Genomic DNA, 23,918 nt, shown 5'->3' on the forward strand with positions numbered 1-23,918 from the left:
GCTATACAAATACAAATTTAGTTGATTTGACTTGTTTTCCTTTTGTATATAGATAGAATGCATTTCTTTGCAAAATTTGTGGTGTGTTCATCCTCAGATTGTGCCAATTATAGGACTTAAATCTGACACACCATAATATTTGACAGTTTGCAATTTTTTGGACCTATAGTATATTGTGCATTCAAATTCACAATTACAAAGATATTGTCTTACCTGTCATATTTCCTACTTCACTGTCAGCGGGTTTCGGGCACCCCTGGTGGGCAGGGGTGATTGACACAGCGTCTCCGTTGATGACTGGAGTAGAGTCAAGGGCAGTTGAGGGGCCACTGTGGGAGGATGAGCCCTCACTATTAAGGCCATTGGACGTGGAACGGGAACAGGGGGGTGATGCAGAGCCCGTACCGTTGACGGTGCTGCAGAGAGGGATAGGACAGTTAATTACAGTACTCCTTACAGTACGTACAAGTGAAGTTGTGACACTTAAGTAAAGATATTTACAAGTGACAAGTTTCCTGTATGCGGATTTAAGCTGGTTCTAAAGTTATATTTACATTTACATTTAGTCATTTAGCAGACGCTCTTATCCAGAGCGACTTACAGTAAGTACAGGGACATTCCCACCGAAGCAAGTAGGGTGAAGTGCCTTGCCCAAGGACACAACGTCATTTGGCACGTCCAGGAATCAAACTGGCAACCTTCAGATTACTAGCCCGACTCCCTCACCGCTCAGCCATCTGACTCCCTTAAAGTTGGGTGTCACCCTGCCCCCACCGCTCATATGTTAAAATCTGGAGTTGCTGGACAAACAGTTGCTGGACTCTTTCTCTCTCTGATTTACAATAATCATGGTAGAGTAGGTAACATTTAAAGCCTTTATTTTGTAACGTGTTTGCCTTACAATTGATTTCATTCATTTGTAATGTTATTAAATATCTATTTAATTTAACCTTCCTTTGACCATTCTTGCTCTGCTTTAACCTATAGTCAAATAACTGCAATTTTAATTGGTATTTGCATAATTTACATGTATTCATCTTTTATCCAAAGCGACTTACAAGAGAGAGCTTTACAAAAAGTGCATAGGTCGGTGATCATAAACAACGAGATAGCCCCAAAAACATTGCGGGTAGCCAAAACATGAAGCATACATTGTGAAAAGCAATTTAACAACATGATCCTCGAAATTGCTAGAGTGTACCTGGAGGAAAGCAAGCAACAATAATATAATTCACAGAGAGTACAAGTAGTTAAATCAGTTACAACTAACCAACAAGTGCAACAAGTGTTGCACTTGCCTCAATAAGTGTCATTGTGTTCCTGGAGGAAATAAACTAACATCTGATCCAACAAATCTTTCTTAAGGACTGTTGTACTCCCAGAACAAGTGTGTCTCAAATAATTTGGTTAATGTACATAGGGGAATTAGTTTGGCCAATATTAAATACCTTACAGCTGGTCTAAGACTACAGAACTACAAAACAGTATACATTTTCCATTGAAAGAACTTTGCTGCATCTCCTTTGGAAAACCATCTCATTGGGATTCTTTTCAGCTTTTTCTCTTCAATCGCTTTCAGCAGATTTCTTTTGGATATAACGCTGCCCGGGTATGAGTACGCTGCTGCTGTTTGCTCCAAAAAGAGACACTACATGCAGCACTGTAGACGGGAGAGCTAAATGAGCCTGTGGCAAACAACCAGAGCATTGCACCCACAGCACATGATAAGGATCATTTCGCTGAAAATCTGTTTCCTACTTGGTAAGTGAATGCCCATAGGTCATTATCAGAAAAGCAAATTGTCAAAACATTTATTAACAAACAACTGACTTTGCATTGCTCAGGTGCTCTTGAGACCTCAGACAAACATGCACTGACAGCCACTGCTATATGCAATCCTTGGGTGGAGTTAGGTGTCTCCATACATGTAGTAAGGATTTTTTAAGGCTGATACCGATACAAATATTTGTTGATTTAAAAATCCGATATTCCGATATAGGCCGATAAAAAATCCAGAAACGTGTAACAAAACAAACTGATTTCCTTAACATGAGTTATTTGTAGTTTACATTTAGTCATTTTTAGCAGACGTTCTTATCCAGAGCGACTTACAGTAAGTACAGGGACATTACCAGAGGCAACGTCATTTGACAATGCCAAGAATCGAACCGGCAACCTTCTGATTAATTGCCCGCTTCCTTAACCACTCAGTCATCTGACTCCTGTTAATATTTCCTCACTAAAGAATATGATAATGCAGTTTAAAAATAAACTTGTTTGTTTTATTGTCACATCAGAACAGAGGAACATCAAAATATATTAAAGTTCTGATAAATAAAATGTATAAAAATACAAACTTAAGATATGAAACTTAAAGTCCTTTGAACAAAAACACTATAAAAAAAATAAAAAAAACACATTAATATTAATTTATCGGCCATTATAAATGCCGATGCCGATAGTTTGGAAAATGTCTAATATCGGCCGATAATATCGGCCTGCCGATAATATCGGCCCGCCGATATATCGGTCGGGCTCTAATCTCTACATTGGTCAACTTTCATCTCAGACTGAATCTATGAATGTAGGTTGTCTTAATCTCTCCATACTCATTATCCCTGTAAGACCCCTTGTTATAATATTACAACGTCACCTTTAGTTGTCCAAAAAACACATTTTCCCCCCAAAAAAATTTAAAGACCACATTTTCATAGCCATTGGGTCTTATTGTATTGCCTTGCAATGCCATTGGATACTAAATGTGTATATAGATCTGGCTATAAGGCCATGAACTCATTCCACCAGCCAACTTTCCTGGAAGCGAATCTCCTTGTTTCATTGGACTGGATATATCAACATTAAAGTAAGTAAATTCCATGTTTTTTTTTGGGGTGATTGTTAGAATATGTAGTTCATGTAAATACTAAGTTATTGTGGAATTCATGCATCACATTTGATTTTCAGCTTGTTTTGTCTGTTGTAATTTTACAACGTTGGGTCAAAATGGTAGCTAAAATAGCAATTGCACCTTGCACTCTACATGGAGACATTACACTTCTCGAATGTTCAGAGACAGGATAAATACTTACAGAAATATAATGTATTTGATGATTCACACTTCACAAATGGGTTATTTGTTATAATTTTCAGTTTAGACCAGATTTGAAGATTTCTCAATCAATGTTATTTCTATGTTAGAAGTGAAATATAGTCAACTGTTTTTTTAAATCTGGACTTTGCTTGTTTGCCCAAATATCTGCGTGTTGCACAAGGCAGATACTGTTTGTGGAATGCTTTGGAGGATGGTTGTTCAGGGACAAGTGTAAATGTTTTGGAATGTGGGGGTTGCATGTATGGTGCATTGTTCAGGGACAGGTGTGAATGTTCTGCAATATGGGGATGTAAGAGGTCTGGGGGGGTTGTATCTTACTTTTAGAATGTTAAGTAGAGAGCACATTAGGCTAGCCAGACAGTATTGTGTGCCTTCAGTGGAATGTATTGCATGAATAAGATTAATTGGGTGTGCTCAAGCCTTCGGCGAGAGCACAACCTTTGTTCTCTCACATATATATTTATTATTATTTATTTTGGCCCCCAAGCCTCAGTCAATATTTGGACTACATAGACAACCTAGGTGTCAAAGTTTCGTGTTGGTAGCGATTGAGTTGCTTGTATTTTTATTTACACTCCGTTGCACAGTTTAGGAGGTTACAACGTTTTTGTGGCAAAAAGTGTCTTCTGTCAACGAAGGGTACCAGTGCTAGCCTACGTCACTACGTCAGCACACGTTAGCAACGACGCATGGATACAACGTGATAGAGACGTTCTAGCACGCGAATTGGAGCTTGGATTATGAGTGAAAAATGCCAACCACCAAAATTACCAACCATTGGGTTTTGTTGAGAAAGCAATTTCGAGTGGAACTGCCATCTCAGATTTTTTATTTAGGTGAGCTACCTCCCGGAAATGAGTCTCTGCAGGTTGGGATGTCTGGGTTTGCTACGTGAGAGCCCCGTCAGCCTCCGTTGACGATTGTGTCAGCTGTTGTCGATCTCTGATGAGTATTTTCTTAATTTCGTACCAGGGTCAATTCTACATAAATAAACAGGAGGGGGGCAGTGTTTTAAAGATATGGCGATTGCGAAGATAGCCAGCGGGTCAGCATATTTTCGTGATTTGTGTAAAACTTGGAATTTGAGTGACACCGCGGCTTGTTTTGACATTAGCCTCAGTCAGACTCGGCTCGCCCACTGGCAGTGTGTCGTACTGTCTTCAAAGCCACAGCTAAACTTTACGTCAAAAAAAACATTCTCATTTCCGGTGCTTTCAAACAATCAGTGAAATGTGGAGCAACAGCAGCTAGCTTGCCTCTAGCAAACTTATTTTGAATTATCCATTTCCCTCTACATTAATGTCAAACTTATTTACGTTTTGGGGGGCATATTTTCAGTTAGCAGACGGTACTGTTTGAATCGCGATTCCACACTGCCAGTGACAACGTTGTTACAGTAGCTTGTTTCAAAGGGGGTTCGCAGCTGTTTCAAAGGGGGTTCGCAGCTGTTTCAAAGGGTGTTCTTAATGAAATATGCAATATGCAATATGAGTAGGCTAAATGCTTGAAAATATCACTAGAAGGGAAAAACTTAGAGGACGGACCCACCTGCAACCGACGCAAGCAAGCACACCCTACAATTTCCCCAGAAATTGTACCCTCTCTAGTTTGCATTGGAATTAGGTATACTTGAACATACTCGAAGGTATACTTGAACAAACTCTCCAGCAAGGAGAGTTTACTTCAGTATGCATGATGTCATTGATGCTATCCAAAATGGAGAAAGTGATGTTGATATGGAATCAGACACCAGTGATTCGAGTGATGAGCAGGTGGTTGAAAATGTTGAGGAAGTGGAAAAAGAGAATCAGAGACCCACTGATTGTCCAACTAATGATGATGATGGTAAGGACATCGAGCAAACCAACACAAGCCAACCAAACCACAACATATGCACTGTCAAGTGATATGACAACAGGGCAGTCACACTTGTGTCATCCTTTGCTGGCATTGATCCTGTGCAAAAGATTCAACGCTGGAACAAAGCCACCAAATCTTACATTGAAGTTGAGAGGCCTTATATTGTGGGTGCATACAACAAATACATGGGCGGTGTGGATTTGTTGGACTAATTTGGAGCCAAATACAAGTTCCTCATGAAATTGCGCCGCTGATAGTTACATCTTCTGGCACACTATTATCATTGCTGTGATCAACGCCTGTCTCCTCTACAAAAGGGACTGCAAGGCTCTCAATATTCCCAAGAAAAAGATGTTGAACAGGAGACTGTTTCAGGCACAACTAGCTTCCTCTCTCATCCTGACAAACACAGCTGTCAACACACCAAGGAGAGGGTGGCCATCTTCAGCCAGTGGGAGCCCTTTGACATCGATAACTGTGACACCTCAGAGACCTGTGACTGCTCAGAAGAGACCATCCTCAGGTAATGGGGTCCACCAAATGGGGTCCCAGCCAAGAGGGCATGTGAACCACCAAAGGATGTGCGCAGGGAAATGGTCGCACATTTCCGGTGAAGACAACGAGAGGACGCTGCAGACACTGTATAGAAGGATATTCTAATACGCTCTGCAGAAAGTGCAATCTCCGTCTCTGCTTTTCAGAGGAAAGGAACTGCTTTTGGGACTACCATTGCACGTGAACAATGGACCCCGGGGTCTTTGAAGTTTTCATTCTGTTTTTATAATATTTATCCAGTTTTTTTTTTCTTCCATAAATTCTGATTCATCAAAATATGACTGTTGGGTGATTATTATTAATGAAATGTACTGTTATAGTGCTATGTAAGCAATCCACACTCCAAATTAACCATTAGTTGTTTTGTGTATTTATTCTGACAATTTGAGAGCAAATGCTGAAATTATGCTCCCAACTAGGCCCAACGTTGCATTATTACGTTTCCCTAAAAACGTACAAAAACATATTTTTGGAATTAATCCTTCTTTATCTTCATCAGAAGACTCTTACAACATCATCTGACAAAAAAAAAAAAATTGGGGGGTCTTACAGGGATATTATTCACTTCTGTTCACACAACCCCCATTTGTACCATCATGCACCTGACTTGTTATAGAGGCCAGGCAAATTACTAAATTGATAAATGTTATCACCCAAATGGTAAAGCCATGCGTAGGCCTACACAATATTTTGAGATGTGATACGGCGAGACTTGAGTGACTGAAAGGCGGAGAGAAAGTGCATGCATTGCTTCTCCTACCACTGCAACGCTGACAACACGCAGCTGTACCTGTCGTTCCCCCCGATCAATCCGGGGATCTCAGCTAGGATTGAGGCCTGCCTCACAGACATCTCTGCCTGGATGACCGAGCACCACCTCCATCTGAACCTCGCCAAAACAGAACTTCTCATCATCCCGGCTAAACCCTCCATCTCCCACGATCTCTCAATCACCCTGGGATCTGCGACGGTGACCCCTTCATCCTCTGCCAGGAACCTTGGGGTTACCATGGACGACGAGCTCTCCCTCACAGCCCACATTGCTGCAGTCTCCCGGTCTTGTAGATTCACCCTCTACAACATCCGGAAGATCAGGAGATACCTGTCTGAGCACTCCACCCAGCTGCTAGTCCAAGCACTTGTCCTCTCCAAGTTGGACTATTGCAACTCGCTGGTCTCCCAGCATGTGCAACCCGCCCTCTTCAGAGGATTCAGAACGCAGCGGCCCGCCTGGTCTACAATCTACCCAGACGCTCCCATGTTACCCCGCTCCTCATCTCTCTCCACTGGCTACCTATCATGGCCCGTATCAGATTCAAGACCCTGGTACTGACCTTCCGAGCAGTGAACGGGACTGCACCCGTCTACATCAAGTCTCTCCTGCAGCCTTACACCCCCACCCGTCACCTACGGTCTTCTTCAGACAACCGCCTGGTGGTCCCACCGCTCAAGACCGCCCGGTCCCAACACAAGCTCTTCTCCTGTCTGGCCCCCCAGTGGTGGAATCAACTCCCCACCTCCATCAGAGACACTGACTGTCTCTCCACCTTCAAGAAAAGGCTCAAGACGCACTTGTTCCGGGAGTACAACGGTACTTAGGAATGGTTTGCTTGACCCGATGTTAGTTTCCTCAAGGATCACAATGACTCTTGCTTAGAGACTTGTTGCTCTTGTGGTTAGTGGTAACTGATTTAAATTTTTGTACTCGCTGTGATATATTGTTTTTATTATTGTTGCTTGCTTTTTCCACAGGTACACTTGCACTTATAGTGGTTCATGTTGTTTAATTGTAACTTGTTTAACTACATGCTCTTCTGGTTCTTCCCTTTGGCACTTACTTTGGTTGTTCACAATGTGTGCTTCGTGTTTTGGCTACTCAAATAAGTTTTACTTGATCTACATTGGGAGTAAATTGTATAGGCTATCTATACATTATGCAAATTATCTCGCTTTAGCCTATTTAGCCAGAAAGAAAACCTGTGAATTTGGGCCACAAATTAGTCATGCCGAATGTGATATATATTTGTCATATACTATCGGTGATCAATTGCTGCTTCAGCGCTTTTAGAGGAAATTGCCTATGGGAGATTAAGGTGAGCAGGAATTCAGTGATCGATCAAATTTATTGGCCCACAATGATGACTAGTTGATAAATCGTTATAGATATCCGAGAGCCATTCTTTTGGATCTCTGTACTGAGTGAGCTGGGTCCTGTGTTGGAATGGCCAACAAAAGTCAAGCAAATCAACTGTAAAAGTTCTCTGCAACTGTTAGCTGGCAGACAGGTCGGGGATAAGCCAGCCCACCATCTGTCGTGTAATGCCCGAGGTGTGGGATCCGCCTCTCCCTAATGTAAATAATTCCCTCACACTGCAGTTGACCAGGCCAACATCAAAGCGCAATTTGTAGCAAAAACCATATATCAATGTTGTGTAGATACATTATGAAGTATGCAAGGTATGAACATTTTAAGGCCACAATCTTAAAAGTTACATTCCATTCACACCTCAGTGAATCAGCTTGGACAACTCCCAAGCCAAGGATGTGACCAATGAACTGTCTCACCTACATCAAGACACTCCCCCTTTATTCAGATTATAAAAACCAACAACGTATAATCACTTGTTGAGTCCATTGATATCGAGTCCAGGGATACCGGATAGGCATTCAAAAGGTTATACACATTTATCTATGACCTAGACTTAAACAGACTCCACTTCGACCCAAACACCAACAAAAGTAAATGTGGCTAGCTATATTTCTTACTCATGACATTTGCATGAAGAGATTTATATTGAGTGTGTTTGATTAGACTACACAAAACGAACTATCGTTTTACCACTGGACTCTTCCAGTTTAGACAAGGCCCTATTCTTTCCCCCTCTTCCCACTCCTTTCACCTTTCCATCGTTGTAATTGTTCAATTTGTTATCCAACTCTAATACTAAGACAATAACATCCAGTACTGTTCATTATATGTCCATTTACTTCAATAAATCATATCTCACATAATTTGTTCACTCATGTTATCTGCTCTGCTCTACTCTCAGAACGAATTAATTCCTTCAGAATGCTGATTAGGTGGTGCCCGATAACTCAATACTTGATTATAGATCAATTACATATATTCTTAAATGACCACACCCCGCTACAGCTTGAATTAGTCTCTGGCTTTCCCTGAAGAGAATATTTGTAGACTAAAACAAAGTGTTTTGCCGCCTAAGCAAAACATGCCTGCTGCCTTAACTACCTTGTCCAAAAAAAAGTTTTGGGAGGAAAACGTTTTCTCCGTCCAGCAACTCCAGATTTTAGCATATGAGCGGTGGGGGCAGGGTGACACCCAGCCTTACATCTCCAGGAATACGTAAATGCATCCATAAAAGCATGCATACAGAGAAAATCTCATCACGTTTTTCAGAGATTAATAAACACTGTGTATGCAAACAGTACACACCTTCTCTTTATATATCTATTTAACCACGCATGGTAGTTGAAATTCGATAACCCCATACTCAACAGTTTTCAATTTTTAAGTGGAACTGCTTAGGCAATGAGAAAAAATTTAAAAAGAGAATTTACCCAGAATGTGAAATGGAGGTTGTTATTATTGAACTAGAGTCGAAGGAGCTTCTTGTTTGGTAGCCTCATTAGTGGGGTCACAAACAATGGCAAACAGCTTCAATGGAAATAAATCATGGCAGAGGTATATGTTGTGGGGGCTGAAGTTGACATGATCAAAAGGAGTGGTGCAATTTTGGGCCAGTGGACCAGTTAGAGAAGAGGCCCTGCTCCGTGACATTGAGACAATTGTTAAAAAGAGTGTGTGTGTGCGCGTGTCAGGGTGCGGCCAGACACATCCAAAACCAATGGTGCGCTTTGAGTCTGCTCAAGTAGTAGGGGAAAATTACGCAAAACCCCACCAGTCTAGACAGATTGTTCTAGGTGCTTAGTGTAGGCACATTGCCAGAGACACAACAGACCATGTATGCAGCACACACACCTCAAGCTCACAGTCATTCTCTCACTCAACATACACACACACACACAGTTATGTCCTGGCTGAACATTGTATGTTTGCACAGCTGGGGCTCAAGGCCACTCTGGGCTTGAGGAAGAGTCTCCCTCATTTCAGACTTGTAAGTACAACAACTGAGTACCTAGGAGGATGGAGGCAGGAGGAAACTGACAAAAAGGAAAGAAGAGAGCAGGGATAAAATCGAATGCGAGAAACAAAGCGGGAGAACGGGAGGGACAGATATTACATGTATGCGTCTAAGTGTAAATAAAATACTTGATTTCCAAAGAATAAGGGAGAAAATTCAATCTTTAGGGACATTCACACCAACAGTGGTGCAGCACTGCGAGTTGCAATACATTGATAATCGGGATTGGGGGAGGAGCCGGGGGGTAGCGAGGGGCAACAAAGAGCAACATAAGAGATTCGGGATTTGAGAAAAAAAAAAAAAATTATAACGCTGGCGCGCGTCAACCAATCAATGGATCCCATATCAGGGATGCAAACACATGTATGGTCAAAAAAGAGAGGTAATTGAAGCCCTCGCCCCGTGGCAAATATCCATATAGTTACATTGCCACCAACCCCCCGACATCCCCGGCCCACCCCTCCGTACTCCGCCTGCCTCTTCTGCTTTGCCTCTGTCCTCTTCTCTCTGTCGGTCTTGTCCCTTCTCCCTGCAGCCCTAATGTTCTGGCAGAGAATTTTATCAACTGGCCCCATGTTGATGTCATCTCTTTTAAACATGCCAATGCCAGTCTTGCCCCTGGACCTCAGCACATACTTCACAGTCTGCACTGCATCAAAGGTGGAGATCTTCATGTTAGATCTTTTAGTGTCCATCACATCTCCCATGAGGCTAAAGGAGGACTCTACCAGTGGCCCATGAAAGATGGAGAGGGCACCTCTGACAACCTGGCTGAGAGCTGGATACTTCCCCAAACTCATGACATGGGCCCACCACGTCACAATGTCATCTCCATCTTCATACTTGGCCAGGTTGGGGTCCACATTGTACCTTATGATCTCCTGGGTGATGTCACTCTCTAGGGGCACTAAATGCTTCATGATCCTAGCCAACTCCTTCAGCTGAGTAACAGCCTGGGAATGGCCCCTCACCACAGGATCAATGGAGGACAAGGCCTGTAGGGTCCTACTTTTGAGAGGTAGTTTGTTCTGCATGTACTTGCCACAAGCTGTATATGCCTTGGTCACCTTCCCAATAAAATCCATGATTATCTGCAACACATAACATACAAAAACATGTTTATCCTCAGGTTTCATGGCTGCAGCACAATGGCAAGTTTCTCAATACTGTTTTCCCCCCCAAATGAAATAATCTTTACTTTCCTAAACAATTAATAAAAATACATTTTAAATGTACAAGATGTTAAACACTTTTACCAGTCTACATATAAATGTACAAATCAGTCAATCAAACGGAAAGAGTAATTACAATACATGTTCCATTAGTCCGATATGCTGTCCTTTCGCGATTACGCTGTTGCATTTTTTAACCAGTAGGTGGCAGCATGAAGGGATACTGCTGTTCTGAACCGCTAATGATAAAACGGAAAGAAAATTTAAAGTAGTAGTAAACTTAATTTAAAATACTAACCGGATGCTTTGGATGGGCTGCAATCAGGTCTTCTGCGACTTTCCCAACATAAATCTGGGAGTGAAGTGTGTTATTGGCCAAGTCCAATTCTAGCAATTTGTTTGGCGACGTCTTCAGATGCTCGGGCTTGATGAAGCAGGCAAGAAAGTTGATGAACACTTCAAGTTGCTTGTCATGAAGCTTGTGAACCAAGGTTTTACTTCCCTTCAATGAACATAAAAATCGAATTTTTACAACTGACTGAACTTGCTGTTGTTTTTCAATAGACATCAGAATCATCTTACTTCTATGTTGAGTTGCATACACTGTATAGAAAAATACTCACTTGAAAGACCATGACGTATTCCTTCAAAATTGGGAGGACACCAAGGTACACACTAAGATTAAGATCCACTTTTTGGTTTTCCACCCAAATCTTCTTTACAATTCGGGCCTTCCTTTTCTTCCCCAAGTCAGTCATTCCTTCAAAAACAAAACAAAGATACAATATATAGATAACAGTGCATACACATTTAAAGTTTGTGCAATACCAATGGTATACATAAAATGTTGCAAAGATTGTAACAGTATGAGTACTTCTTAGGCTAATAAGATATAATAATAATAATTTACTTGGGACAAAAGTGTCTGCAAATCATAACCATAAAACCGTAGGTATAGATGTACAACACACTTTAGTAATCTCTCTCTCACATAGACAGACACATACATCATGTTTACTACTGAATATTAAGATTCAATAGTGGGATTTTAGTTCCTTATTGACCATATAACAATCTGTTACAATATATACATACCCTTCTTGCAGAGATCCTGGTGAATAAATTCAACCCTTCGCTGAGCCTTGTCACTCACACCATGATCTCTGTACAGGTTCTGTAATATTTCTTTGTACAGTTCTTGGTCCTGCTTTCCCATAAATCCATAGTAGAGCATTCTGAACACAGGTAACATTCTTTTCGTGTTGATCCCTACATCATAAGCTGACAACCAGCGATGGGAGACAAATCGCTGGGGATTGGTGGCAGGTATGTCCAGAAACTCTGCTATTTCCTTCAGGTACGCCAACTGTAAGTAAAGACATAACATATCTTACACTACTAGCAACACTGAAAACAGTTAATAGACTAGTTAGAAACGGATTTTTCATAAAAAATGTAATGCATGTTCAGATACCTGATCTGATGCCCATCGATGGTCTGTGTGTATGTCTGCAAAGAGCTGCTCCAAGTAGTTTTCAAAAGGTTCTGCAAATCTCTTTGCAGCGTTGTGAACGTGATGGTAAGAGTCACCATCCACATCAAGCAGAGTGGGACAATGCCTCTCTCGGATCCTTGTCTCCAGCCCTGATTTGCTCCCACGCATCACATTGCATGAGTCTAGCATTATGCTGATTAGGTTTGACCAAGGAATGTTGTTTTTCTGAAAAAAGTCAAACATCAACCTCTCCAAACTGACTGAACTGACTTTTACAACTTCAAGGGAGCCCAGGTGTTCAACCACAACCTCATTCATCTCTTCGTTGAAGTGGCTGACGAGCATAGAAAGGACCTTCTTATTACTACTGGAGGTACTCTCATCCACATTCAGAGAGAAGGGGTATTGTCGTAATTTGGAGAATGTTTTCTCCGCAAATGTATGGCCAAATAGTGGCAATATTGGAAATAGTGCGGGACAGTTTAATTTGGCTGAGGGCTGCCTTGTCTGCAGCTAGACACTGGCTTAACTCCACCAACACAGGTGCCATTGTCAGAGGTAGAGAGTGCTCAGCAATAACTGCCAGGACCATTGCCTAGTAAATAGAGAAAGAAAATACATAAATTACTAATTTAGTGATTCATTTTAAACACATTTTGTGATTTGAATTATTTTTGTTTAACTAGTCTTCAACACACACACACGCACACACACACACCTCTCCATTAGCAATGCGATTACACATAGGCACTGGAAGCTTAACACTTTCCCTGATCTTTTCTGCTGCTGAGGCCTGTTTCTGAGTAGCTGGTAAAGGATCTTCTTTACGGAGGAGTTGAGCCACACTTTGAGTTGATAAGATTGAGGTCACTCTGTTTGTGTGTATGGATGTCTGACAGTGTGCAAACAGGGCATGCACCCCTCTGCTACTGTAGTTAATTTCCTTCATGCAGAGAGTGCATTTAGCACTACCCTTTTTTTCAATTTTCTTAAAAACGTCAGACAGTATGAATGTGTGTTCGACTGCATGGACCTTGATTGTAGTTTCAAGTATCAGCCAAGACCATATCCAACTGCTTTTACAGCCTCTATCAATATGTTGCACAAGAAGTGCTTCACTTTCCTCAATTTCCCTCATTCTGCAAATTAATAGAGTTGAATATTTTAGGAAATATCATAATGGAGTGCAAATAGTTCACTCTGCCCCTTTCCAACGCAATGCTAGCTAAGCAACAGCAAACAAAGTCAAGGGCAATCTATACGTTAACCATAGTAAATCCATGGGCTTGCACCATTTGAAAATAACGCAGCTTGTCACTCAAGATAGGATAGATACGAAAGTAGCCAAGATTTAATATAAAAATGCATGACGTGCAAACGACTTTTTCTATGTAGCTACAGCCATCCATAATTTATTCTGCAAGCTAGCACTAGGTCTTTTACAGGTGAACTTTATGTAGCTAAGACGTAATGTTATGTAGGTTACACACACACACACAACATATTACCTACCCAATGTATAGGCCTAGCTAGTTGAAATGTTTTATAAATTACATGACTAGTAGATTATATAACATTATAAACCAAAAATATCCTTACCTCCAGCGATCTCACCAGTTGCCAGTACGGGAAGGCGCGGCGCCGAACTCTGGTCTCTCACGGAGAAATTTGTTGCAGTGACAGATACACCGTACCAAATTGTAAACGCGCCAAAAGTCAACCCTTGTGTTATCTTCGGGTCATTCTGACCCATCAGTCATTGTGACCCACCGTCGTATTGCGACAACTTTACCGCATACAAAAACAAAGTGAAGCATTTTTTTTAACCGTTGGGCTGTCTCAGACCCCCCACATTGCGAAGGTTAAAAGAAAATTATTTTTATTTGTTTTTGTATTGGGTAAAATTGGGTAAACACAACGATGGTTCATTATGAACCTTTGGGTCATGTGACCCGAAGGCAGCACAAGGGTTAAGCGCTTTATAATATATTTCTGTATTGCTGAGATTCAAACAAAAACATAGCAGCTGGCTAGTGTCATCTTAGCCACAACCAATTTCGATTGTTTTTTGTAAAACAGACAAACACGGACGCCAATAGCTAACAAAGTTTACTATCTTAACGTCCACACACAGATTTGATTTCATGCTAGCAGAGCATTGCATCACCGCGCCGCTGTTGGTGTTAATGCCCTATAGCGAAATGGGGGGAGGGGAACTGATATAAAGACTGCAGATTGATGGAAACTAACTTTGCTTCCGAAAGTTTTTTTTTCCAACATTACAATATGATTCCGTATTAGCCTTGTAAAGGGCAATTTACAGAGTTTGTTGAATTAATTGAGAGCACATAGGAAATAAGAAAGGTGTGGGTGAGAGTTGTAATAGCGTTGGTGTACTGAGCAAGAAACATAAAATACAAAATCATAAAGATGCAAGGCAGAAAGCTGTAATGACGAGCGTGTCTCATTCCTGAAGAGGTTACCTGTTTAGAGCTCTTAATGCATCAACTGCATTTTCGTGAATGGCATTTCCATTTTGCTGGACTTCTGAGAGGAGAGGAGGAGACGGTTAACCATGCAGCACTAATAAAAGGTAATACAATGCTTAGCTGAAAATGTTCAGGTGACACATTATCTCTCTGAAACATACACACACATGATGAGAACTCACTGGTGGTGGTGGTGACGTTCCCATTCTGCAATTGCTCCTGGTCAACAGTGAGGCCATCCAGGTAGACAGTCAGCTCCCCAGTGGCCACCACCACCCCTTTATTATCCAAACTTAGCTTCAGCACCTCCCTCACATTCTCCACTAGGTTGGAATGTAATGAGATGCAGAAGGGACATTGTGTTACCATTTACTACCTTTTTTGCTTTATTTAGACAGGGTTGAAGAGAGGGAGACAATTGGACAGTCTGTGAGAGTGCGCATCCAAATTCCGAAACCAAATAGTAATGTTTCGATGTTCCTAAAATCTCCAAAATGTTATGTATTTTGAAAAGGAGAGGAGTGAGGATGGTTCGCATGGTACAGAGTGTGTGTGTGTGTCAGTGTGTGTAAGAGGTGGGTACAATACGTACGTTTCCTGTCATGCTGCTCCAGAGCCTGCAGGAGGTCTAGGGTGGCTTTGCCCAGCAGACCGTCTGCCTTCAGAGTGTGATGACTCCATACCTTGAAATCCACCTGCGTGTGTGGTGTTACATTTCTGAAACCGTGCACACACACACAAATTGGTCAGACTCACAGGTATGACCAGAGTCATACCTGTACTGCAACACAGGTATGAGAAAAAACACTACCTGTAAGCACCAATTTTTGGCCATTTGGCACACAAAAAAAACGACAGTCGACACACAAACGACACAGTCGTCACAAATCTTGTTTCATCAATGTTTCAGCCACCAATACTATCTTGAGTATGCAGCTGTGCTGGTAAAGTATACCCACCTATAATCATTACATACAAGTCTTAGCTGGACACAACTCTAATCACCATAGGAGCCAGTTTATTGTGCCTGTACATGTTATCTGAATCATTCATCTTGGTGATATTACAACATGATGGCATTTTGACTTTGACCACAGGTAAAAGAACATGTATATTGTCTAAATAATAAGTACATTTTTTATTCAGACTCAGGGTGAATTATGGGTAGACTGTTGTACTAACTGCGGGAGTGAGCTGTTCTTTAAGTGGTAATACAGAATTTTGGACTTGTTCATTTCTCTCTGCCTTCCTTGCCTGCCTTGGCCTGTCTGCCACTTAGTACACACAATAACTTGCCACTTAGTACACACAATAACTTGTACAGATATACACAGTGATGAAAAGAGAATGTTGTGGTTGTTTCTTACAGCGTGAGCTGCTCATCCCATTTGGGGCTGGAGGAGCTGTGGGACTTGGTGGTGCGACGTGACTCCCCCTCTGCTGTCACCTCCACATAAATGGCCGTCCCAAACAGGCTTTTCTTTCTTTTGAGTTTGGCACAGGAAACTGAGATGGAGATAATCAAACCAGTTAGGAATATGCACCTCTCCAAGTCCTACAGGGCTCGTGCAGGGTGTTAAGTTGACATATTGGGAAATGTCCTATTTAACCAAAATGCTGGTAAATTAAGTGTACATGATGTCAAAGTGAGGTGGTACAAGGAGTGCCTCACCTATAGCATGAAGCTGTGATGTCACTTGTAATTGGTTATTGCTACACTCTGTTCTGGACGAGGCCGTGGCCATGTCATTCACCGCAGTGGAGGCCTAATGGGTGAGAAACACACAATCTAGACAGTTTTCTATACTGAAGTATACGTGCTATACTTAAAACTCATTACTCACAATTGGTGCTAACTCTAAGCCCTTGGAATCAGCCAACTCCATGCCCCATTGTTCCACTGTCAGAGGAAAATAGAAAGATTTTAGTTCAGAGTTCAGCCATAAAGTAATTTGATTTAGACCATTGTGTATGTTATGTTTATGATTGTAAGAACAATGTTGTAGTGGATTACAGTTAGCAGAGCACCATGTACACCATTAAACACCCCTAAACTTGGATAAACAACCAATTGCCATAGAAGTATGCCAACTTTCAAGTAAACAAGGCTATGCAGCAATACCGCATTTTTCGGAAATAAAGCCGCGGCTTATACACTGATTTTACATCCTTGTGGTAGTGCAGGTTATATTTCTCTGCGGCTTATAGCGCGCGTTTCTTTTTTTAAATTCGGGAATTCCATTTAAATATTAGTTCATTCCCGGGCAACAGAAACCATACATTACACACTTACTTTCGTTTTCGAAGTGTGTTACACAACGGCATGCTGTAAGATCGCCTCATGCATTGCTTGGTATCATTGTTCCCGTATCAAGTGTGTCTTATATTCAGATTTACAAACAAAGCTTCCCATTCTGCGGTTTATACAAGGTGTGGCTTATTGTCCTAAAAATACGGTAGTCTTTCCTTTAATTCCAGAAAAAACATTTGCAGGGTTTTCCTTGGCTCAGAATGGGTCTTTGTGAGTGACTACATACGACAAATAGGATGATCACACAGTACAGTAAAGGCAATGAGTAACCATATGACAGAAATCTAGGCATGTTCTTGTTATTTCCGACCAAATGATCAAACAAATGTCTATCATGCTTGAATGAATGAAACCCCATTAACAAGACTGTCAATTTTTTTTAAATTGTATTACAATACTGGGGGTGGGGCGGCAATCGGTTGCAGGGGTCACATCTCGCTTCAGAGCATTTCACCCTACTCTTTTTATAAACAAAAATCTGGATGCGACAAGGTCATGGTGGGTCTATTTCATCAGGCTTCGGCCATCCTGCAGCCCATGTCAAGGTGGTCATTCTCAATGGTGTTTTCACCTGGTAAAAATGTAATGGAGAATGCAATGATTGAGCTATCTACCTATAATATTAACAATATTGCAGATTACACATCATGTCAACTTCATCACCTTGAGGGCAGATAACAACCACTTAAAACCAAAAAGAATTCTGACATTTATTCAAACAGAGAATAAGTCTATCTAAGTCTTCTCTATTTTGTAGTGCTTATCACACTCTTTACCCAACCACGGCAATCGCAGATTGATGTGCTGACAGTGGCCAGTAAGAAATGCATGTATAACTAAAGAGGGTACAATTTCTGGGGAAATTGTAGGGTGTGCTTGCTTGCGTCGGTTGCACAGGGGTCCATTTTTTAATGACATTTTTACAACTGATATTTCTGTATATTTTATATAAAAATGCATACTTATTATTTATAAAGATTACATAGATTTAAAAGCATATTTTTTTTGCTGCTCATTTACAACTCAAATTACGAGTGAAGTGTAGAATGAAATAGATGTCTTCTCATTTCCCCTGCAAAAGGCAGCCTCATAGTTGAATCAAACGAATAAATTTGGCAGACCGGTTAAAATTGACCTATTCTCTATGACTTAAACGTCCTTTTAAGTTTTTCCCTTCTCGTGATATTTTCAGGCATTTAGCCTACTCATATTGCATCCATTCATTAACAGGAAGTCAGGTGGCTGAGCGGTTAGGGAGTCGGGCTAGTAATCTGAAGGTTACCGGTTCGATTCCTGGCTGTGCCAATGACGTTGTGTCCTTGGGCAAGGCACTTCACCCTACTTGCCTCGGGGGGGAATGTCCCTGTACTTACTGTAAGTTGCTCTGGATAAGAGCGTTTGCTAAATGACTAAATGTAAATGTAATGAATAAAGAACCCCCTTCGAAGATTATTCTATTCTTATTCTACGACGTTACCGGTGTTGTGTCCCTACTGGTTTCCGAACTAACTGGTTTCCCAGCGGTGCGTGCACCTATCAGTCTGCCTCTATCACCACATTCGTCACAAATTCACAAACATATTACTGGCTATTTTCAAGTCGGATCTCATATTTGCTGCGGCGAATATGAAAGTATAAGTTGCGTACGCACTACATTACCATTAACGACAAAATAAATGGAGACAAAATAAAACATTTGCAGGCTTGCATGAAGTGGGATTCGATCGCACTAGAGCAAAACACGTAATACACCAAAGGCCATTGCTTTACACCACGAGCTATTCTAGCTCATGGAAATTACTCAAATCAGTTACGTACTTACTAACATTCGTTTCCTATGCGATTTCGTGTAGCCTATGGCTGAGTGTTTCTTCGCTATATCTTTTGAAATCAATTCATTTCATAATTTTATATTCTGAACAAATGTAATGATTACTACATTACAGCCATTCACGCCATAATAAATGGAAGCTAAGAAAATAAAAGATTCGAGTGGGATTCGATCCCACGAGCAAAAACACATCCATCGTTGCAATCCTTTGTATTACATCGCGAGCTACTGAAGCACATGGGTATGGAAGGAATGCAGTCACAAATTTATTAACTACGTTGGCCTTCAGGCAACATGTTGTTTTGGTTCGTCTGAATCAACTAGTTACCGTAGACACTACCCGAATGTAGGCTACTCATCACGTATTTGGAGTAGCCTGTATATGTAGTAATATTCTACCCGCAACACAGTACTGAAGGTGTCAAATTTATTTGTGACCAGCGTCCAGGAAACTTTGTGAGGTTTCTATGATACATACATTTGTATTTTATGTCAAACAAACACACAACACTCATGTAATGCCATCATATTGTCTTTATTATGTGAAGCACTACACATGTTTGTATGAAGTACTATAAACAATTATTACATCTAACATCCAGGTAACTTTTGAGGTTACTTGGTTTGGGGTTCATCCAAAACAGCTGGTTACCTGTTAGGGTTACCTTGCCATGAATATCAGAAGTAGGATAATGTCTGTGCCCGGCCGGGCACAGCCCGAAGAGACAACGTGGGACCCCTTCCAGTGGGCTCACCATCTGCAGGAGGGGTCATGGGGGTCGGGTGCAGTGTGAGACGGGCGGCGGCCGAAGGCAGGGGTCTTGGCGGTCCGATCCTCGGCTGCAGAAGCTAGCTCTAGGGACGTGGAACGTCACCTCGCTGGCGGGGAAGGAGCCTGAGCTGGTGCGCGAGGTAGAGAGGTTCCGGCTAGATATAGTCGGCCTCGCCTCAACGCACAGCATCGGCTCCGGAACCAGTCTCCTTGAGAGGGGCTGGACTCTCTTCCACTCTGGAGTTGCCCTCGGTGAGAGGCATCGAGCTGGGGTGGGAATACTTGTTTCCCCTCGGTTCGGCGCCTGTACATTGGGGTTCAGCCCGGTGGGCGAGAGGGTAGCCTCCCTCCGCCTTCGGGTGGGGGGACGGGTCCTAACTGTTGTTTGTGCTTACGCACCAAACGGCAGCGCAGAGTACCCACCCTTTTTGGAGTCTCTGGGGGGGGGTGCTGGAAAGCGCTCCTCCCGGAGATGCCCTCGTCCTCCTGGGGGACTTCAATGCTCATGTGGGCAATGACAGTGAGACCTGGAGGGGCGTGATTGGGAGGAACGGCCCCCCCGATCTGAACCCGAGCAGTGTTTTGTTGTTGGACTTCTGTGCTAGACACGGCTTGTCCATAACGAACACCATGTTCAAGCATAAGGGTGTCCATATGCACTTGGCACTTGGCACCAGGACATCCGAGGTCTCAGTTCGATGATAGACTTTGTAGTTGTGTCGTCGGATCTGAGGCCGAATGTCTTGGACACTCGGGTGAGGAGAGGGGCGGAGCTGTCAACTGATCACCACCTGGTGGTGAGTTGGCTACGATGGTGGGGGAAGACGCCGGTCAGGCCTGGCAGGCCCAAACGTGATGTGAGGGTCTGCTGGGAACGCCTGGCAGAATCCCCTGTCAGAAGGAGCTTCAACTCCCACCTCCGGGAGAGCTTCGATCATGTCTCGGGGGGGGGGGGGGGGGGGCTGCAAGGCGGTCGGTGCATGTCGCGGCGGCAACCCTCGGACCCGGTGGTGGACGCCGGAGGTGAGGGATGCTGTCAAGCTGAAGAAGCAGGCCTATCGGACTTTATTGGCTGGTAGGACACCAGAGGCAACTGATGTGTACCGGCAGGCCAAGCGGAAGGCGGCTTTGGCGGTCGCGGAGGCAAAAACCCGGGCGTGGGAGGAGTTCGGCGAGGCCATGGAGAATGACTTCCGAACGGCTTCGAAAAGGTTTTGGACCACCATCCGGTGACTCAGAGGGGGGAAGCAGTGCACTGTCAATGCTGTATATGGTGGGGATGGTGCGCTGCTGACCTCGACGGGGGACGTCCTGGATCGGTGGAAGGAATACTTTGAAGACCTCCTTAATCCCACCAACACGCTTTCCGACGTGGAGGCTGGAGTGTCTGGGGACATCGGGGGGGCCCTTCTATCTCTGGGGCTGAGGTCGCCGAGGTGGTTAAAAAGATCTGCGGTGGCAGGGCCCCTGGGGTGAATGAGGTCCGCCCGGAGTTCCTTAACCCTTGTGCTGCCTTCGGGTCACATGACCCAAAGGTTCATAACGAACCATCGTTGTGTTTACCCAATTTTACCCAATAAAAAAACAAATAAAAATAATTTTATTTTAACCTTCGCAATGTTGGGGGTCTGAGACAGCCCAACGGTTAAAAGAAAATGCTTCACTTTGTTTTTGTAGCCGGTAAAATTGTCACAATACGATGGTGGGTCACAATGACTGATGGGTCAGAATGACCCGAAGATAACACAAGGGTTAAGGCTCTGGATGTTGTAGGGCTGTCAGTTGACACGACTTTGCAACATCGCGTGGATATCAGGGACAGTGCCTCTGGACTGGCAGACCGGGGTGGTGGTTCCCCTCTTTAAAAAGGGGGACCGGAGGGTGTGCTCCAACTTTAGGGGGATCACACTCCTCAGCCTCCCTGGGAAAGTCAATTCAGGGGTCCTGGAGAGGAGGGTCCGTCGGATTGTCGAACCTCAGATTCAGGAGGAGCAATGTGGTTTTCGTCCTGGCCGTGGAACTGTGGACCAGCTCTACACCCTCGGCAAGGTCCTGGAGGGTGCATGGGAGTTCGCCCAACCAGTCTACACATGTTTTGTGGATTTGGAAAAGGCGTTCGACTGTGTCCGTCGGGGGCTCATGTGGGGGGTGCTCCGGGAGTACGGGGTACCGGATTCCATGATCGGGGCTGTTCGGTCCCTGTACGACCGGTGCCAGAGTTTGGTCTGCCTTGCCGGTAGTAAGTCGAACTTGTTCCCGGTGAGGGTTGGACTCCGCCAGGGCTGCCCTTTGTCACCGATTCTGTTCATAACTTATATGGACAGAATTTCTAGGCACAGCCAGGGCATTGAGGGGGTCCGGTTTGGTGACCTCAGGATCGGGTCGCTGCTTTTTGCAGATGATGTGGTCCTGATGGCTTCATCGGGCCGTAACCTTCAGCTCTCACTGGAGCGGTTCACAACCGAATGCGAAGCGGCTGGGATGGGAATCAGCACCTCCAAATCTGAGGCCATGGTTATCGACCGGAAAAGGGTGGAGTGCAATCTCCAGGTCGGGGAGGAGATCTTGTCCCAAGCGAAGGAGTTCAAGTATCTCGAGGTCTTGTTCACGAGTGAGGGAAGGATGGAGCGCGAGATCGACAGGCGGATCGGTGCGGCGTCCGCAGTGATGCGGGCTCTGCATTGGTCCGTCGTGTTGAAGAAGGAGCTGAGTCAAAAGGCGAAGCTCTCTATTTACCAGTCGATCTACGTTCCTACCCTCACCTATGGTCACGAACTGTGGGTAGTGACCGAAAGAACGAGATCGCGAATACAAGCGGCCGAAATGAGCTTTCTCCGCAGGGTGTCCGGGCTCTCCCTTAGAGATAGGGTGAGAAGCTCGGTCATCCGGGAGGGGCTCAGAGTAGAACCGCTGTTCCTCCGTGTTGAGAGGGGCCAGTTGAGGTGGCTCGGGCATCTGATAAGGATGCCTCCTGGACGTCTCCCTGGTGAGGTGTTCTGGGCACGTCCCATTGGGAGGAGGCCCCCGGGGAAGAACCAGGACACGCTGGAGGGACTATGTCTCTCGGCTGGCCTGGGAATGCCTCTGGGTCCCCCAGGAAGAGCTGGTGGAAGTGGCCGGGGAGAGGGAAGTCTGGGCCTTCCTGCTTAGGTTGCTGCCCCCGCGACCCAACCCCCAGAAAAGCGGCAGATGATGGATGGCTGGATGGGTTGTTTATGGCATACATGTGGTTCTAGCCAGCAACTTCAATCCTAATATTTTATGATCATGTCCGCCATACGTAACGCTAGCCACAATGCACATTTTCGCTATGTTAAACACGATTGACTTTAGCTAAAACCAAAGTTAAAGTAAGTCATACATATAAATGCAATACATCCTCTGACTAGCGGTGGCAGTATCACCTAGGCTACACCTGAAAAGAGGAGCCTGAGGAGAGAGAACGGTTTCAGGGGCCTGAGGAGAGAGTTCCGGTTTGGAGGGGCCTGAGGAGGGAGCGCTGCAGTTGGAACATTCTTGGTTTTTGGGCTACTTCTAAATCTCACTGCGTCCACCGCATTTCTGTCCCATGGTGGCCTGCGCTGGGAGAGAGGGAAACAACACGGATGGGGTACGTATGTGGGGAGAGTTCAGAGTTCATGACCTACACACACTTCCTTTACTAAAGTATCTCCTCACTTTCATAAAGTAATTGTTGCTCTCAGGGCTCTATAGTGCGAGCATTTCACTCACATTTGCGCCTAAAAATAGGTATGTGCGAACTTAATATAATATATATATATATATATATATAATAATTTACGAGCAGAGTGCGCGAGTGACGGGCTGTTGTCAATACACGGAACAACAGCGCGATGAAGTGAAGCATACCATTGATTTCACGTGGAAAGCAAGTGACGGGGTCGCGACTGCACGATGTGAGCATAGCATGATGACGCGCTTAACTTTATGCAAATGAGAGCGACGATTCGCAACCAATGGGCCAGAGCCATATAAAAAGAGATTTACGACACTCTTTGATCTCGCCGACACGTGATCACTTGGTTCAAGTAGCTCGCAAAAAAACCACTGCTGGCAACCTGTTTGAATGGGACAGACAGCAGCACCATCTCGATTCACTGAAATTTTCGGTATATTAACACATAATATCAATTGGTT

The 23,918-nt window shown here is 43.6% G+C and overlaps 1 protein-coding gene and 1 long non-coding RNA gene across 6 annotated transcripts in view; both read right to left on the reverse strand.

The window, feature by feature from the left end:
- The window catches only part of LOC134035284 (NEDD4-like E3 ubiquitin-protein ligase WWP1), a 96,147-nt gene that overhangs the window by 55,002 nt on the left and 17,227 nt on the right, over positions 1-23,918 (reverse strand). For 2 of the 5 annotated variants that reach the window (XM_062480275.1, XM_062480272.1), the window contains exons 2-8: positions 16,691-16,746; positions 16,519-16,612; positions 16,214-16,352; positions 15,439-15,563; positions 15,029-15,169; positions 14,841-14,904; positions 214-416 (exon numbers count right to left, since the gene is read on the reverse strand). In XM_062480275.1, coding sequence (XP_062336259.1) covers positions 214-416; positions 14,841-14,904; positions 15,029-15,169; positions 15,439-15,563; positions 16,214-16,352; positions 16,519-16,612; positions 16,691-16,732 — 808 coding nt within the window. In that variant the 5' untranslated portion in view covers positions 16,733-16,746. The remainder of the gene's footprint in view (positions 1-213; positions 417-14,840; positions 14,905-15,028; positions 15,170-15,438; positions 15,564-16,213; positions 16,353-16,518; positions 16,613-16,690; positions 16,747-23,918) is intronic. The other 3 variants (XM_062480274.1, XM_062480276.1, XM_062480273.1) reach the window with 2 other exon arrangements.
- LOC134035301 (uncharacterized) lies at positions 11,167-12,078 on the reverse strand. Its single transcript, XR_009932339.1, has 3 exons — positions 11,958-12,078; positions 11,486-11,622; positions 11,167-11,364 (listed from the first exon to the last, which is right to left on the reverse strand). It is a non-coding gene; the product is annotated as an uncharacterized LOC134035301 (long non-coding RNA).

This window comes from Osmerus eperlanus, chromosome 15, assembly GCF_963692335.1.
Source record: "Osmerus eperlanus chromosome 15, fOsmEpe2.1, whole genome shotgun sequence".
In the NCBI taxonomy this organism is placed as follows: Eukaryota; Metazoa; Chordata; class Actinopteri; order Osmeriformes; family Osmeridae; genus Osmerus; species Osmerus eperlanus.